Raw genomic sequence first — 20,184 nt, 5'->3', positions numbered from 1 at the left:
TTTTTTCTCTTTTTTTCCTTGGAATTATTTTAGGAAAAATTACATTAAAACCCCCTATAGATGAGTTGATCAACGATAGACCCCTCATAATTTTAAATCAAATATTTAGGCCCCATTTACTTACTTTTAATGGAGATTTGGAACTGAATAGTTCAAACCTCATGCCATTAAGTACATATGTTTTTGTTAAAAATTTAACCACTTAATAGGTATCTACGAATAAAGTTGAATCAATCAAATCTGAACAAAATATTTAAAAGTTTTAAGAGGCTATTCAATGATTTTAGGAAAAATGAGCTTCACCGTAACTCTATTTAGAATCATCACCCGACAAGGTTGCACAACCACCCCCTTCAGCCTCTACTAGTGTCAACCATCATCGTCAACTACCACTACCAGCATCATTGTCGATGCCAGCCTACCAGCAATTACCTCTATTATCGTCATCGCTACTATCAACCACCAATATAACACTATCGTTAACCATCATCATCTACCACGACGGGTTATATTAATGCAATTTATTCTTTATTTTATTTCAAACTTTACGCTTCAGCTTTGTCATACAAAGCTTTGAGCCAAGGGAGAACTTGACTATATACCAGTCTCGTATCTCGTGTTTGCACAAATCTGACATGGCAGGCAATAAAGAAGAAAAAAGAAAGGCGATAACCGATCTCACCGCCAATCTCCTAAACACTATCGACGAAGCTCACGGAGAGGACGAGAAGAATGAGACACTAAGCACCTCACCTAGGCGAAGTGATTCACCCCTCCTCATGGCAGCATTACCGATTCTCGTGGAAAGGAAGCCTCTACGTCCACTACGGAAGAAGCACAACCAGTGGTAAAAAGGCTACTAGAAGCATGGCTAACGGATACACTTAACAACATACTAGACAAACCCGCTCAGAGGGCGAGCAGAGAGAGTGTGCGAGTCAACATCGCCACAACCACCAATGAACAACACACCCAACCTCCCACAACAGGTACCACTCACTCTGTTAATGATGCAGGTAATGACGCCCTCACTGCCATTTATAGAAAAATGGAAGAGATAGAGAACAGGAATAAAGCACTTCGCGACCAAATAAAAGAGAATTAAGAAAGGGTAGATAAGATATCGGGCGCCCTAAAGCTCCTACCAAAACAGGATGCCGGTCGGTTCGTGGAACAACCATATAGCGATGAGTCCGCACCACATGCTATACCAAAAAATTTAAAAATGCCACTATATTTGAAAATATATGACGACACGACAGACCTAGAAGATGATGTGACCCATTATGTTACTGCAGTGAAAGGCAACAACCTCGCAAAGGAACAAGTATCGTCCATATTGGTGAAGAAGTTCGAAGAAACCCTAACCGGCGGGTCCTGACTTGGTACTCACAGTTGCCTGCGCGCTCCATAGAAACGTTCGAAAAAATGGTTGACAAGTTCGTCACCGCCCATGCCGGGGCCAAGAAAGCAGAGGCAAGGGTGAACGATATATTCTCTATCAAGCAATCCCTTGGCGAGGGACTCAGGGATTTCCTCGCCCGGTTTAACCGTGTAAGAATAACCCTTCCGAATGTGTCTGAAGGAATGGCGATAGTCGCTTTTCAGAATGGGCTGAGCAGAAATGGGTCGAGGGAGACCAAGAAACTGCTAAGCTGACTCATGAAATACCCTTCAACCACTTGGGATGAGATACACAATGCCTACTGTACCGAGGTAAGAGCAGATGAGGATGATCTCAACGGGCCTACTCAATGCTTGACTTCGGTCCAAATGGAGTCTAGGAAAGATCGAAGAAACGACAATAGAAGAGATCTAGTAGGGTCACGGCCTAATCGAGAAAGACATAAACCTTACATTAGAGGCACCCTCATGCCACATCCACGTCACGACAAAGGTCTATCTAGACCGCGAACGGGAACCCACCAAAATGAAAGAGGTATGCCCCCTTGTTATCATCTCACAATTTTTGTGTTTCCCCCTCAGAAATAGTCTACGCATTGGAAGGCCCAAAGGTAAAATGGACGTAGAAAATGATGTCCGACCCGAGCACCAAAAAATCAAATGCCCTCTGCGAATTCCACCAGGCATGAGGTCACAAGATCGAGGATTGTATCGCCCTCAGACAAGAGGTCGTGAACATGCTTCACCAAGGGTACCTGAAAGAGTTGATGAGCGATCGAGGAAGGGCCAACTTTGCACGAGGGCGAGAACAACATTAGGGGCTGCCCAAACCACCTTCCCCAGTTCGGACCATTCAAATGATCAACGGGGGAGGCGACGACACATCTATCAGTATCGTGAAGTTCACCACTACATACAAGCTCAAGCGGTCAATGACCCATGAACGGTATGACGAACTCGGAGAAAGTATCATCTTCGATAAGTCAGATACCCACGATTTGGTCTTTCCTCACTAAGATGCCCTTGTCATTATTTACGTATTTTTGATACTGATGTAAGACATATCATGGTCGATGATGGAAGCGGCGCGTGCATCGTCCATCCTCGAGTTCTCACCCAAATGAAGCTCGAGGACATAATAGTGTCACGTTGCATCATGCTAACAGGTTTTAACATTGCAGTTGAGCGGATATCTGGAAAAATCACTGCACGTCTTGGCTGGCGGCATCACCTTGGAGACCACTTTCCACATCATGGATCAGGATACGTCGTACAACACTATCACAGGCTGACCATGGATACACGGCATGAAAGTTTTTCCTCCGATTTGTACCAAGTCATTAAATTTCCCACCCCTTGGGAAGTATTGAGCATCCGGGGAGAGTAACGCACGGCCCAAGAATGCTATCGCATCACCCAAGATTGCATATGCACCCAACAGTTGAATGAAAAAGCCGAGGAAGCACAACAATTAACAAAGATGGGGTCGGATGGTGAGGAAACAAAAGACGCTATCCAAAACCCTAAACTCATAGAAGCCACAGGATCAACCATAGAGGACCTCGACCCCGTCCAATTAGACGACAACAACCCCAACAAGAAAGCTTTCATCGGCCATAAACTCCAGGACCCAAGTAAATTTCATCAATTCTTAAAAAATAACGTGGACTTGTTTGCTTTTTCCTATGCAGACATGCTAGGAATCCCAAAGAAAATAGCAACTCACAAATTGAACGTCAACCTATTTTATCCCAAGTAAGACAAATCAGACGAAAGTTTAACTCGGTAATAAACGACGCAGTTCGTGAAGAGGTCGAGAAATTACTAGTGAACAGTTCTATCAGAGAATCGAAGTACCCTCAATGGGTCGCCAACGTAGTCATGTTGAAAAAGAAGAACGGTAAGTGGAGCATGTGCGTGGACTTCACCAACCTGAACAAAGCCTGTCCGAAAGACTCATTCCCACTACCTCACATCGACCATCTCATCGACGCTATAGCCGAGCACGAACTGTTGAGTTTCTTGGACGTCTACTCGGGCTACAACCAAATCCTCATGGAGGATGAGGATCAGGAAAAAACCACCTTTATTACCCACCAGGGGACGTACTGCTACAAAGTGATGTCGTTCGGGTTAAAATATGGGGGGCAATGTACCAGAGGCTGGTGACCAAAACGTTCAAAGAACAGCTCGGCAAAACCATGGAAGTATATATTGACGACATGTTGGTCAAGTCAAAAAGAAAGAAAGACCATATCGACCACTTGAGGCCTTCGACATACTCAGAAAGTACGACACGAAATTAAACCTCGAGAGATGTATTTTCGACGTGATATCCGGGAAATTCCTCGGCTTCTTGGTATCACAACGAGGCATCAAGGTCAATCCCGACAAATCAAGGCCATAGAAGGAATCCCAAAAAATCTAACCAACAAAAAACAAGTGCAAAAACTGACCGGCCGAATAGCCGCATTATCAAGGTTCATCTCGCGGTCCTCTGATAGGTGCAACAAATTTTTTGGCGTACTCAAAAAGGAAGTTGGGATCCAATGGAATACCGAATGCATCAATGCCTTGAAAGAACAGAAGGCCTACCTGTCTTCGCCACCGTTGCGCGCTAAGGCAGAACTCGAGGAATGCCTTCTTATCTACTTGGTTGTGTCCGATGTCGCAGTAAGTGCAGTCCTGGTACGAGAAAATAAAGGTACGCAATCTCCGATCTATTACATTATCAAAACTTTGGTCGACGCTGAAATGAGGTACCTCCACCTCGAGAAGTTAGCTTTGTCCCTGGTCGTAGCTTCACTGAAGCTTAGACCTTATTTCCAGTTCCACCCCATCTCGGTGGTCACAACTTTTCCTTTAAGGAGTATCTTGCACAAACCCGAATAGTCAGGTTGATTGGCCAAGTGGGTCATAGAGTTGAGTGAGCACGATATAACCTATCAGTCATGAACATCGATAAAGTCGCAGGTTCTTGCTAACTTTAGTGCAAAGATAACATACGAGCTTGAGAAGGAAACCGCCACTACCCCTACCGAAGTACGCAACCTGTGGGTCTTGTACACCGATGTCGCATCTAACGCATCTGGATCTGGACTGGGACTCGTGCTCGAGGTCCCAACAGGAGAAGTGGTTCGCCAATCCATATGATGCCCTGATATAACTAACAACGAGGTCGAGTATGAGGCCGTAATTACAGGGTTGAAACTAGCACTTAAATACGGAGCACGACAAGTCATCCTTCAATGTGACTCGCAATTCGTTGTCAATCAGGTCACAGGGACTTTCCAAATTAAGGAGTAGCGGCTACAGAAATATCAGACCAAGATTTGCAAACTATTACCCGAGTTTGACGAATGCCAGCTCGATCAAATACCTCGAGCATAGAATATTGAAGCAGATGGCCTCGCTAAATTGGTTGCGGCCACCAAAAGCATAACCGAAGAGGGGGCGTGGTCACTCTCCTCCATTCATCGCTAGACCGAATCGAGGTACACTCTATAAACCTGACTTGGTACTGGCGCAATCGTATTATTTCATACTTGTAGTATGGAGTGCTCCCACCCGATAAAAAAGAATCCAAGAAGCTTCGAATGCGAGCGACTAGGTACAGTGTCGTCGATAACGATTTGTACAAAAGAATATTTGGTGGCCCTCTAGCAAAGTGCTTAAAGCCAAGTCAAACATGGAGTGTCCTCGAAGAAGTACACGAGGGCCACTGCGGAGCTCACACCGGCAACCGAGCTCTCGTCAGATGCCTCATACGGGCACGCTACTATTAGCCCATAATGAAGAAGGAAGCTGTTGATTTTGCCAAAAGGTGCAAGCAATGCCAAAGATACGCCCCATGATTTACCAAGCGAGCAAATATCTTCATTTAGTCACTTCGCCATGGTTTTTCATCAAGTGGGGAATGGACATCGTTGGAACCCTCCCAGCAAGATGAGGTAATGTACAATTCCTTCTAGTTTTAACTAACTATTTCTCCAGATGGGTAGAATCAGGTGCATTCGCCCAAATATGAGAACAAGAAGTAATCATGTTCATATGGAGAAACATCATATGCCGCTTCGGCATTCCCAAAGAAATCAGCTGCGACAATGGACCTCAGTTCGTCGGAAAAAAAGACGATCGAGTTCTTTGACAAATGGAGCATCAAGCAAATACTCTCCACGCCATATCATCCAACTAGCAATGGTCAGGCAGAATCCTCCAACAAAACAATATTGAATATATTAAAGAAGAAACTCGAGGATGCCAAAGGGCTATGGCCGAAAGTGCTACCACAAGTTTTATGGGCATATCGCACCTCGCCAAAGACAAGCATAGGGGAAACACAATACTTACTAGTAAATGGGACTGATGGAATGATACCAGTCGAGGTCGGGGAGCCCATCTTGAGATACTCAAATGAAAGCGGGCAAGGCAACGACGAGAATAGAAGGCAAGACCTCAATGAAGCCGAAGAGCAAAGAGACATGGCCTACATAAGAATGATAACTCAAAAACAATAGGCAGAACAGTACTACAACAAAAAAGCCAAAATCAGGCCACTCAAAGTTGGGGATTATGTACTCAAAGCCAAAACACAAGCAAGCAAAGACCTACGAGAAGGCAAACTGGAAACCAATTGGGATGGACCATATAAAATCACGGCGTCAGCAAGCAAAGGGTCATTCCAACTGGAAACAATGGAAGGAAAATGACTACCAAACAATTGGAACGTCGCCCACCTCAAATACTTTAACTTCTAAGAATAGACATCTCCCGAGTCGTATTCTTTTTTCCTGTCACGACCCAAAATCCGAACCCGGTCGTGATGGCGCCTCTCGTGAGGACAAGGCCAGCCAATCAACAAAATAGTACATCTCTTTATAATTACTTAGCAGGAATAAGTCTAAATCATGGGCAATATAATCTTAAATGCGAAATAAACATGATAGAACAAGGAAAACCCTCCCAATTCAGCCCGAAATCGGGGTGTCACAAGTCATGAGCTACTACAGAGTTTACTAATATTTTACAAAGTCTGTAATTATCATAAATAACAAAGATAAGGGAGAAAACGGGGATGCGGACGTCAACAACTACCTCGTTACTCCTAGTCACTGCCTGGTCTGGAAAGAATCAGTGCTCAGGAGCGAACTCAGCTCTGCCTGTATCTGCACACATGGTGCAGGGAGTAATGTGAGTACTCCGACCCAGTGAGTAATAAAAATAAATAACGATTGAAAACATGAAATCTCATAACGGCACAATATAGCGCTATCCCAAGCAGTAAAATCAGTTATACAGTAAAATAGTGAGTATCAGATAATTCTTCTATTAAAACAGTAAAGACAAATAATTTCCACAAAAAGGATAAATCAAAAGCTTGCCCCTCGGGCTCAATATGTAAATCTCAGTATAGTATCAGCCCCTCGGGCTCACTCCCAACTCACCAGCACACAACATCAGCCCCTCGGGCTCACTCCCAACTCACCACACACAAGCAACGGCCTCTCGGGCCCACTCCCAACTCACCTGGGTACCCTGCGCTCACTGGGGGTGTGTACAGACTCCGGAGGGGCTCCTACAGCCCAAGCGCAATATCAATAGGCCTGAAAGCCTTCACACATCACACACGAGGCCTGAAAGCCTCCTCATATAACATTCGAGGCCTGAAAGCCTCCTCACATCACTCAACATATCCTCACGTATGGCCCTCGGCCTCAACCAGTCCAGAAAATAATCATAAGCCTCTTGGGCATCAGTAAAACAATAGTGCTCAGCTCAACAACATTATAAATATCATTAAATCTCTAGTTGAGTATAAATGTAGCTGAGTTCACAAAACAATATAATTCAATTGGACTGAGTTCAAATAATATTTCAATTCGTGAGGAAAATAGTGATGAAAATTCACAAAAGATTTCAGATAATTGGCACGAAGCTCAAATATGGCAATAAGCCCAATCATAGTGAAAAACAATAAATCTTTATCAATTACGCGGTAAGAATATCAACTGGGATGGACCAAGTCACAATTCCCAATAGTAAATGACTCGCGCTCATCATACAACGCGTGTCTCATCTCAACATAGTAGTATGTTGTGCAATCCGGGGTTTCAAACACTCAGTGCATCATTTAAAATCAGTACTCACCTCAAGACGGTCCAATGTCTACTCCGCTATGCCCTTGCCTCTCGAATTTACCTCTTCGCGCGTCGAATCTGGTCAAAACCATAACGAATACATTACAATAGGCTAAGGGAATATAACCCAATCGAAAAGACTCGAAAAATATCGAAATTTACGAAATTTGCAAAACCCGAGCCCTGGGCCCACTTCTCGAAAAATTACGAAAGTCACATCACCGGATTCCTCGTCTCTCAACGAGTTCGTACATATAAAATTTACCAAAATCAGAGTTCAAATGACCCCTCAAATCTTCAAATCTTATTTTCAAATCCCTAAGCCTAAATCTTCAATTTACTCCTAAAAAACATGTAATATAGTCGGATTATTCGATGATAATTCAATATTATGGAGTAAAAATAATCACAAGTGACTTACCTCAAGATTTTCCAAGATTTCTTGCTAAAAATTGCCCAAAATTCGAGCTTGGAAGTCAAAAAAATGACCAAACTCGGACTGCTGGACATTAAATCTGTCCAGAAACTTTCGGTACTCTTCACGCGAGGCTACTGTTCATGCGCGTGAGGCCACTGTTCACTGTTCACCCGTGCGTTTACTGTTCACGCGCGGGTACTGTTCACTGCTACAGAAAATACAACAACTTTTAAGAAATTTGCAGCACAACCATTTTTCACTAAAATGGCTCTAACTCCATCATACGAACTCGGAATAAGACGATTCTTGTTCCTATGAGTCACAAATAATAATACGAACATAACCTTTTAATAGAAACTCAATTCGGAGATCGTTTGCCCAGTTCAATACCCATTTCGCTCGTTAAACAATTAACTCACATTTCACGTCAAAAACCCAATCGCGACTTGATGAAATTAAACCAAAATTTCCAGATCAGTCCTATAATTCATGATTTAAATTCTTGAAGTCTCGAAATCAAATTTGGATCTCTAAAAATAAAAATGAACCTTTAGATCATTACATTTATGCTCAAAACAGCAAAAATCTTCCAAAATGACCCGTTGGGCATCCGAAACACACCCGAGGCCCCCGGGACCCCGACCAATAATACCAACCAGTCCCAAAATATATTACATACTTGCTCGAGGCCTCAAATCACATCAAACAACGCTAAAATCATGAATCAACCTACAATCCAAGTTTTATGAACTTTAGAATTTCCAACTTCTATTTTTGTTGCCGAAACCTATCAAATCACGTCCGATTGACTTCAAATTTTGCACACAAGTCCAAAATGACATAACGAAGCTATAGAAATTCTCAGAATTCCATTCCGACTATCGATCAAAATTTCACCTATCAACCGGAAATCGCCAAAATACTAACTTCGCCAAAATGAGCTAATTTCTTCACCGGACCTCCAAAATTAATTCCGATTGCGCTCCTAGGCCTTAAATCATCCCCCGAAACTAACCGAATCATCGGAATTCAATTCCTAGCCCTCTAACTCACAAGTCAACGTCTGATTGACTTTTCCAAACTTATTTTTCCTTAAAGAGACTAATTGTCCCATTTCATACCAAACTCGATCCGAATTGACTCAAATTCACCAAGTACACATATTGAAACATGAATAAGCATTTAACAGGGAATACGGGATGAAAATACAGGAAACGACGGTTCGAGTCGTTACATTTCCTTACTCGAGTTTTGTCCCAATTGGGTTTTCTCGGGGAGGTTTTTAAGAGGCAACGAAGGGAGCGTCTCAGAGTTTTTGGTATAAATTCATTGCTCGACCTAGGGCTGAGCATAATTTGGTAAATACCGAATTGCCGTACCGAAACTGAAAATTTTGGTATTTGGTATACAGTATTTTGGTATTTGGTTTAAGTTTTAAAAAAATGGTATTAGGTATGGTATTTGGTATTTTAAGATAAAATACCGAAATACCGATACCGTACCGAAATATATATTATATTACACAAAACACATATTATCAATTATAACATAAATAGAAAAATCTAAAATTTTACTTTCCTTTATTCTCAAAGTTCATCAATTAACTCTAAACAAGTAACAAGACATTTCTAATGATAAAATATTCTTTTATGTACATTTTTCTCTATTTGGGTCGATATTTGCTAGTTTTGGACAAAACATTTGTCAATAAACATTTTTAGTTTTATATTTTTGAGTACTTTAATTTGTTTACATTCGACCTTATTTGAATCGGTTAAAGAGTCATACATTTGACGTCGTTCTAATAAACTCACATCCGACCTCGTTCCAATTTATTCACATTTGACCTCCCTCGAATTTATTTACATTCAACCTTGTGCGGATCATTTAAAGAGTCAGACATTCAACCTCGTTCTAATAGACCCACATTCGACCTCGCTCGAATTTATTCACATTTGACCTCGCTCGAATTTATTTACATTCAGCCTCGTTCGAATCGTTGAAAGAGTCAGGCATTCGACCTCGATTCGAATAGGCTCACATTCGACCTCGCTCAAATTTATTCACATTCGACCTCACTCGAATTTATTTACATTCGACCTCGTTCGAATCGTTTAAAGAGTTAGACATTCGATCTCATTCTAATAGACTCACACTCGACCTCGCTCGAATTTATTCATATTCGACCTCGCTCGAATTTATTTACATTCGGCCTCGTTCAAATCGTTGAAAGATTCAGACATTCGACCTCGTTCGAATAGACTCACATTTGACCTCGCTCGAATTTATTCACATTCGACCTCGCTCGAATTTATTTACATTCGACCTCGTTCGAATCATTTAAAGTCAGACATTCGACCTTGTTCGAATAGACTCACATTCGACCTCGCTTGAATTTATCTACATTCGACCTCGTTTAAATCATTTAAAGAGTCACACATTTGACCTCGTTCAAATAGACTCGCATTCAATCTCACTCAAAATAACCGACGAAGAAAAAGGAAAAACATACGAACAAAAAATAAAAGGAGCCAAAACATACAACCAAAAGACAATAGCCATTCCATTCCAAAATAGAATATCTTACAAAGGGACAAAAAGACCCCCCCCTCCTCCGAAAAAAAGAGAGAAAAAAAACTAAGTACAATAAAATCACACTACATCATCACGTTGCATCATCCCCGCCTGAGCCATCATCACCTTCGCCATCCGGCCCAGCAGCACCATCTCCACCTTCGCCCGCGCTATCAGCGTACTCATCAGCGTACCAAGGATTGAATGCAAACCCTTCCAAGTCCTCTTCATCATCGTCGTTCCCCGACGTAGCGGGGTCATAACCACATGCAAGCCTGGCATCACGTGCCTTAGCACGGGCATCTTCGAAGTTGGTATCAGGAACCTTCCCCGCCGCCATCAAAATTCTATATATTCCTAGCTTCGCCTCAACATGGATCCACATCTCGTACAAATCACGAGGAACATCGAGAAAAGCGGAAGCACGAGAGGAAGAGGGTCGAACCAACAACTGTGCCTTCTCAGCCTCGAGGGCGGCGACCTGCTCACTTAGGATCTCAACTTCTTTCTCAAGACCACCAATCCGCTCATCAAGACGCGTCTCACTCAGCACAGCCGTCTCCGCATCATTTGCACCCTCAGACCAAAGGAGTCGAATAGACATCTCTAATGTCGCCGCCTTTGCCACAGCCGCTACCTAAGCCTCATCGGACCTCACCAATTCGGCCACTTTCTCAGTCAACTCACTACTCAAATCGGTAACTCTAATCGAGCTTTTCTAAATCTCAACCCGCAAGGTCATCACATGCACTTGAAGGTCGACGCATTCGGCCACGACCCCCTTGCCACCTCGAGCTCTTCGTCCTTGGCCCTGAGCATCCCCTCGAGATCACTGCATCTACTGATAGTTTGCACAAGCTCCTCGTCCTTTTGATTCAACTCCTCCCTAAGGGACTGGGAGTTACCACCTGCTCTAAACCGTACACGCATCTCACGGGACTTGTCACGATAATGGACATACTTCGCAGGCATCTTCTGAAAAACAACCTTCCGCCTCTCTTCTCAGAGGGCACTCTCAATTTCCAAAATGAAAGTCTGAAAAAGAAAAAGAGAGTAAGAAGAAGACCAGTAAAAAGAAGAAAAAGATGCCAGTTGCAGAAATAATATGAAAACTTACCCTCAAAGCCAACCCGGATATGCCCAGTGACAAGTCGGAATCCCGAAGCGCATGAAGAGTGCTGTTTTCGGCGATAGAGCAAATATGAGCAAAGGAGGGAAAAATGCTCATCGTATCCTCCAACAAATTGCAGTCCAAAGGAATTAGGATCGAGCGAGAGGATCCATCCGTTCTAACCTCCACGCACATAAGCCCTTCATCGAATATCCTCACCTCCTCAGGATCGACATCGGAGCCAGACTCGTAATCTTCTATGACACTCTATTTGCCTTCTCCTCAGCCGACGGGGGAACGTTTGCCTGCCTTGATGTTGAGGACCACTTTGAGTGATCACAATAGCTTCCGGTCGCTCCCCTTCCTCCACAAAGGTGATCTCTACGTCTGAAGGAGGCGCGGTCTCCATATCCAAGGCCATACCACCCCCCGGCTTGGCCGTAGACAACTCAGGACCACTCCCCACCGACTCCTTTCTAACCACTCTCCTATCAGCCTCTACCCTTCGCCTTTTTAGCGGAGCCTTTCCGTCTTTGCCTTGGTCTAACTCATCGACCAAGTGAAACACCATAGAAGGCGAAATTTCATCAAGTGTGGTAGTGACATGGCGACTAGGACCATGTGAGGCCGGGGTCCGAGGAATACCAGCGGCTTGAGCAGGTTCACATGCAGCTACAGTAAGTACGGGCTCGGCCGAGATACCCAACTGACAAAAATCAGGCGTAGGAGCCCTCGCCCTCCTTGAAGCCCTCCGACCTTTAAACAAAGAAAGATAAATAAGAGAAGATAGAAACGGCGATATAAAGGTCAACAATCAAAGTCAAAGGTAACTATCCGGCCGCAGGTCAATGGCCAAACCTCTCATTGAAGTGCGACCACTCACGAATCTCCACAGTGTGAGGCAAAACCTGACTCACCTAATCGCGGATGTCAACGATTGGTGAAGGAGGTTCGCGCTCGGCTACAAAAATAAAAGGAGAACGATAAGATTACCTAAAATAAACAACGAAGTCATTTGGAAGGAAAACACTTACGAGCAAAGTCCCACTCCTTGGGGAATCCGTTGGGGTTCGATACCATGTGCTCAGTCTTTACGTAGAAGAAATTTCCCAAAAACAATGATTAGTTTTATCGTCCATCTTCACCACCAACCCCTTGGTCCCATGGTGGCGCATATGAATCATCGTACCTCTATGAAAACTTGGGGCGGAGAGGTGAAGTAGATGGCTGAGAGAAATACCACTGTTGGACAGCTCCGCATACTTGATAAGCATGAGGAATAGCTTGTATATGTATGGAGAGAGCTTAGCCGGGCACACATTGTAAAAACGGCAAAAATCCTCCACCAAGGAAGGAAGGGGAAGTGTGTAGCCGACGGCGAATGGGTACGTGTAAAATGTGCAGTACCCCGAGCGTTGTATTTGCACTACATCACTACTAGCGGGAATGATTTAAACGTGGGCTGGGATTCTTCACTTAGCCCTAAATGCAGCAATCGCCACCACATCCATCGCAGAAATAAAAGGTTCAGTTCACTCTCAGGTAGGTTCTTGAAGTCTGACCTAGCCTTCCCGAAACGTGGGATTATCTTATCCACAGTGGGGAAGTTTTCATCTTCTACCGTGGTTGTTCCTTCCTCATGAGGAGTTGCGTCCATAGCCAGCGTCACAAGATCAGAGGAAGCATTGGTCATTTTCCTGATTGTATGTGAAAAGGAGATACTAAGATGAAGGAAATGACAATAGCAAAGGAAATAGAAGGGAGAAAGAAAACATAGAAGCTGGAAACTCGAAGAAGGAAGAAATCAAGTTTCAAAAGCTCTAGAAATGCAACAATTCAAATGAGGAGTGCCTATCCCTATTTATAAGAATATGGGCACCCCAATCGAGAAAGCCCAAACGCCGCCTCATTAATTTCGAAATGAAAGAGGCACGGGAAATGATGTAACTATGGGGAACAAGCACGATAATGACGCATGATGGAAATGATGTCATTTCAAACTGACGTAACAGTCAGATGTGGCTCTTGAAGCGCCACATCACCACCTCGCCAAAAAGGGTCATTCTTCGTTCAATGTGCTCAGACTTCTCAAAATTCCAACTGGCGACATCAGCTCACCGAGCTTGCCCAAAAGCAACCCCGACGGGTGGAGGGACTAACTGTATGGGTCAATATCTAATCGAAGAAACCTCGCCTGAAATAGGAAAATCCAGAATCAATTAGGCCGAGGTCATACTTAAGAAGCAACATTGGCGAGCCGAGCAGTGAATGCCGAGGTCGAGCACCCAGATCGGCCAAACGACTAATTTAGCAATAAGAAATTTCTAAATAATATTCGGAGGAATATTCTCTGTATTTGTACTTTCAGTAGGTAAGGGGAATGTCCCATATAAATAGGGAAAGAGAGAGAGAAAGAAAGGGATCAAATTATTATTGATCTTGATAAGCTCTCTCTAGAGAAGTTGACTCCCATATAACTACAAACATTATCTTTATACAATATTCGATTTGTTGTGTTGTTCCAAGCTTTTCCACACTAGGTCCGATAAAGTGTTTGATGTTCACATGTTTGGCCATCTTACATCATCGTCAGAAAGAGAATCATCCACCTCATGACACATTTGGGTGAATTTATTCTCTTTATTTACAACCATTACCATTCATCATATTTATTGCTTGTCTTTATTCTATCATTTATTCACAAGAATATCATTAAACCACGTTTTTGCCTTAAATAGCTTTAAATGCGATTTCTAGGTTGTTATTTCCCACCAATCTTGAATTTAGAACTTATTATATTTAATTAGAATTTACCTATTATCATTCACTTAGTTTAACAAAAAAGTTTAAGACTTTTTGGTCAAGCACTTACGTTGAATATAATTGGAATAATAATTTCCAGTTTGTAATTATCTTCTTTCATGGTTCGCGACAACTTAAGAACTATACCGTATCAAAATATGCTTAGTCAGGCACCCTATTTATCAGTTTTTAGCTATGAATGGATCTCAGGCAAAGCTTCTTCATGATTAATTAGTTTCGCATGTCGAAATTTGCAAAGGTTCTAAGTTATTCTTAGTTTTTCTTATGAGTATATCATTTGCCCACAGGAGGCTTCATTTTTCATAATCAATTAATGGTTCTATCAACCCCTTCTAATCAAATTTCACGTTGTGTAAGTCCATTAAAGAAAGGTATTCTCCTATTTAAATTTTTCCTTTCTAAACCACTCGGGACCTGATTCAAGACCACTCATTAAGAATGGTTTGAACTGTGTACTTTTTTCTTCTACGGAAGACACGTATTGCTTTGAATCTGGAGCGGATAACTTTGTTAGCTAGTATATATAGCCTAGTACCCCCTTTTTCCACATCCTCCTTTCATTTATTCATCTTTTACTATCGGTAAATTCTATATATTAGATATTCAAGATATAATGCTCAATATGCATTAATAGGCCTTTATTATCCTTAATTGGTTGGCTGTGCAATGGTGGTAGTTTGCTTCATATGTATATATAATATAACTGTAGCCAGTTACCTCTTAGTCTCAGTGGAAGATAAACTTGATTACTTGTCGGACGAATTTCATAGTGATACACAAATTAATGAGTTATCATACAGAAGTATCGAAATTAATTCAGTAACTAGAATAGATGACTATACATAAATTATACTTATATATTAAACAAACTACAAACCACCGAAATTAATATGAATTCCGACTATATATTCCCAAACAACATACCTATACTTGTGAAAATTTCTAGAAACTCCCAACTCAACCAATTACCCATATTTCCAACCCATTATCCAAATATTTCACCCGTTATGATCACCCAAAGTAACATCATTCCATTAGAGACAATGAGAATCAAAATGCTCTTCTTTTTATTGCACACAACTTAAACTGATCGAAGAAATTAAAGATCTTAGATACTCCTACTACGTAAGGATTTTCTAGTAGTCAACAAAATTAATAAGGAGAGAGTGTGCGGAAATTCCTAGAAGAATAATTTGAAATGCAAAAACAAAATATGAAGGAAACAGAAATTAAAAAAAGAAAAAAGGGAGAAGATATGGTCTCTATTGCAAAAGTAGGCTTCTAATAAGTGCAGCTTGGGCGGTGTCTGAAGTGGCCAAGAGTTGAGATAAGCGCTCACTAAGATCATCAACCTCTCTGTGCAAGCCTCTTATGTAGTTGCATGTGTCTTGTAACACCCTTGCTGATGAAACCTTCGCCAATTACAAATAAAAGAACATTAATTCATATCAAAATATTGTATGTTTTAATTTATTAAACATAAATTGTACTGTGTAATAGTAAGATTATATATTTAGAGTCAATCTATATATGTAGAGAAAAAGTGTAGTAAGTTCAATGAATCAAGGGACAAAAGGAATCCTTTGGTTAAAATTAACTATATTATCGCTTCGCTTGGTTTCTAAGGTCCTTGAGAAACCAAGAACTTAAAACCTAGGAAAGGTCATCGGGACCACTGGGACTTATAACTTCTTAATTTATCTTGTACTAGGATTAACTAATATAGGTAATCATATATAAAGACTATAGCTTGTACTAGGTTCTTCCTTCTTTATACTCCATGCACCTCGTATATACGCCATTATAACAAAAAAGATCAAAATTAATACAATAAATCCTTGTTATCTGGCCTTTCCCGGACCCTGTGCATAGCGAGAGCTTAATGCACCGGACTGAGTTTTTTTTTTTCAAAGGGAGCTAAACATACAAGTACGTACCTTGTCAGAGGACCTATTACGAAGCTCAGGAAGAAGGTCCTGCAACTTGGAAACAAGATCATTTATCTGGTCTTCAGATATCCTTGAAGAAACTCCTGAATGTCTTGAGCGTGACGATCTTCTGCTTGACATTTTTCAAACGTAAACTTTCTAAAATATGTTTCTGAAGAAATATTAATACAGCTAGTGATGATATAAGGCGGTTTGAGTCTTGAGTGTGCAATGTGGAGAACAACCTTATGGAGATCGAGTGAGAAAATATAATGGTGCTTTAATTTGGAGAAGATTAATTAATTAAAGGGGAATGAAAGAGATCAAGACTAATGCATAAGAACACAAATAGTGAAGAAGACAATTAGATTGGAGAAAGAAGTGGGCTTAGTTTGTCTTTAAATAGGGTTTTGGGAGATAGAAGAAAATATCAACTTTCGGGAGATATCCCCTTCTACATGAAATTCTTAATTCCTTGAGTTGCCAATTAATTAGACCAGATCTCAAATGGGCTTTACAACGAGCTTTCATCTCCTACCCACCCTCCCATCGGAGTAGGGTGCACCACTGTTCTATTCAGTGGGCGAGCGTCAGAAACTACACGTAAGACACCGTGTTATTTTATTGCATTTATGCACTAATGTGATTTTTATTTTTATTTTTGTGTGTGTAGAGAAAAAGAGAACTTAATCAAGATATCGGCAAAGTAAATCTTTTATTAAAATGTGAAATAAAATTGAGGGAAGTTTTCCAAACTCGACTTCTAGTATCGTAGTCAAAGAGGAAGAGGAAATTAAGAAAGATTGGAGAAGATGGGGGAGTTGACCAGTCAAGGATATGATTCACATTGCATGCAGAGATATGTATATATTTTCCTCAAACGGAAAGCCGAAAGCATATAAACAACACGTCAAGAAAAGCAAAAATAAGCGTTGCTTCTCGACGACTCTCTTGCTGAGATTATTATTTCATCAGTATCGGTGTAATTTAATTTATTATAACTGTCATTTAATCTAGATTATTAATTAATGTTATTCGATAGAATATATGCAATTACCGACATATTATAGGTTTGTAGTATAGTCATGAGGTTATGATTCATGAGCGGTTATAAAGGGGATGAATCCATATCTGATTCTCGGCCCCAGTATATTATCTACGAACTTTGACAGATCAATTTAGCTTTCCTGTTTAACAGCTTTTTTTGTCCAGTAACTGATCTGCTGCAACTTCCGAGTTCTGCTACACCTATATTTCTTTTACATTTTCAGTTACGCTCTTTTAAGAAGTTTATTCAATAGCTTGGCTTTTCTATTTACCTTTATAAATAAATGTGTTAGATATTTTGTAGATGGTCCATCTCATATATTACTACGTCGCATAAGTAGGGGTGGATTTATAGCCCAAATCAGGGGCACGAGAATCGATGGTCTTTCCCTCAAATTAGTTATTTTATATACGTATTTTTTAGAATTAGTCAAATATTATCTGTTGGCATGCATCACTCATGCTCCAAAAGCACTAAAGGATGCACTTGGTTGAATATTGGTTTATTTACCTACAGGAATATGGATCAATTTTCACTTAGTATTTTTTTCTTTTTTTAAGTGGTGCACTCATATTCAAGAAATCCAAGCATAAATATAACATTGATGAAGGAATTGATCTCTAATGACGACCAATTACAATTAAATCTGTAGAAAAACGACTATATAAAGGTCTTCCATATTTTATTTATTCATCTTCCAAATTATATTGCCGATTTTTTGTGAAAAGAGTCGTATAACTAGATCTAAGAACATTTGTAATTGACGATAAAACCGATTATATATGTATTCATATATCTACTTTGTACAATATTCTCTACTCTTTTCTAAGGCGACGAGATGTAAACTAAATTTTAAAGCAACTTTGAACAAATTAAACGACTAGTTCAATACCTTCTTATTAAATACAATATGTTTTACCCTGTATAATATTTTAAGTTGAACAATAGATAAGTTTTCACTGCAAGCATAACCTGAAAATTAGATTGCACTACCTGTTATAAACTACACTGACAGCTGTGTTAAATTACATTAATAGTGAAAATTTTCTTTACATTATCATGGTATATACCTTAAATACATTCTGTTAATACATATCCCTTCTTAATCTCCCAATTGCTACTTGTGTCATATTCTCTCAATGTGATTTAATTTGCGTGGTAAAAAACTAGCAGAGACCTAATAGGAAAGTTTCACTCTTTTCCCCCCAAGGAAGCTTCATTTGTAGTTTAAAACATAAGCTTCTGTAGCCTATTATTCATGAATATGCTTCCTTTAATTTAGCTGATTCTAAGAGGTAGTGCATGAATTTTCGTAAGCAATGTCAATATTTAAAAAATGAACAAATGAATAAATTATTATAATGGCAAGGCGTTTTTTATATATTTATACTCAATATTTTAATTTTACTTATTATTTATAGATATAGATTAATTAAGAAAAAATTACGACGAAGCGGTATCACGTGACACCTCTTGAACCAAGGTGCCTATGCCCTCCGAAGAGGAAGAAAAAGACCAAATTAAAGGAATCTTATGAAAGTATGGTTTTTGTATCTCAAGTACACATTTTTATCGTTTTCATGACTTGTCTACCTGTATTATATTTTGATTGAGTACTGTGCAATACATACGAAGTCGTTTTTGTTCTCTTTTAACTAAATAGCTGAGGAGACTATGTGCACATTAACGTGGTCTGTCTGTTTAGTACTTGCATTTCTGTAATATTTTTCAGCTAAAATTTACTTTATTATTATTTTTTTACAAATATGTACTTGACATGATTTTACATGAACACATGCTTGTAAAGCATCCAATAGTTGTATGGAATGAGATTCTATCGACAGGAAATAATGTATTTGTCTTTTCCATCCCCTATTGTTCAGGTGTTTCAAGATAGATTTGGTCATATATAGTATATGGACGGTTGAATATTGATGCCCAAACGTGTAATTTGGAGTTTTGGCAGAAGGAAATTTTTATGAGGAGTGAAATTCAAAAATAGCCAGATTTATAACTGGCAATTGAAAAATAGTCATAGTTTCAAAAGTAATCAAAATTTAGTCATTTTTCATGTAGAAATAAAATTTGAACAAAAATACTGTTAAAATCCGGAAATATTCCAGGATAATATATTGGACTTCGAATTTTTCACGTAAGAGCTTTCAGCATAATATGCTAAAATTGTATAATGTGTTGGAGTTTCATCAATATGCTGGAAGTTCATATGTAGGAGCTCCATAATTTCGCATATTATGCTGGAACTTTTCGTGTCCAGGAGTTCCAACATACTAATATGCTTATACGCGGGAGCTTCATAATACTCCCTCCGTTTCAATTTATGTGAATCTATTTCCTTTTTAGTCCGTGCCAAAAAGAATGACCCCTTTCCTTATTTGGAAATAATTTACCTTTACACAAAGATTTATAGCCACACATAATATATGTGCCTCATTTTAGACCACAAGATCAAAAGTCTTCTCTCTTTTCTTAAACTCCGTGCCCAGTCAAATGGGTTCACATAAATTGAAACAGAGGGAGTACTGCATATTATGCTGGAACTTTTCGTGTTTTAGCAAAATAATGACTATTTTCTAATGACTTCGCAAACGCTAGTTATTTTTCGATTACAATCCGAAAAATGGCTAGTACGTGCTATTTTGACAATTTTTCAATGAGCTTGGACACAATAACACTCGACATTTTTATACTTCGATCGGGGCTTGATGAAACAAATTTATGAA

The 20,184-nt window shown here is 40.2% G+C and overlaps 1 protein-coding gene across 1 annotated transcript; it reads right to left on the bottom strand.

Moving 5' to 3' along the window:
- Positions 1-15,547: 15,547 nt before the first annotated feature.
- LOC107788082 (transcription factor PRE3-like) lies at positions 15,548-16,918 on the bottom strand. The gene is made up of 2 exons (XM_016609734.2): positions 16,405-16,918; positions 15,548-15,879 (listed from the first exon to the last, which is right to left on the bottom strand). Exons 1-2 carry the CDS (start codon positions 16,534-16,536, stop codon positions 15,730-15,732), a joined length of 282 nt encoding a protein of 93 aa, XP_016465220.1. The 5' UTR covers positions 16,537-16,918; the 3' UTR covers positions 15,548-15,729.
- Positions 16,919-20,184: the final 3,266 nt, after the last annotated feature.

This window comes from Nicotiana tabacum, chromosome 6 (genome assembly GCF_000715075.1).
Source record: "Nicotiana tabacum cultivar K326 chromosome 6, ASM71507v2, whole genome shotgun sequence".
Lineage (NCBI taxonomy): Eukaryota > Viridiplantae > Streptophyta > Magnoliopsida > Solanales > Solanaceae > Nicotiana > Nicotiana tabacum.
The sequence above is the reverse complement of the archived record's forward strand: the minus strand, read 5'-3'. Positions and strand labels throughout refer to the sequence as shown.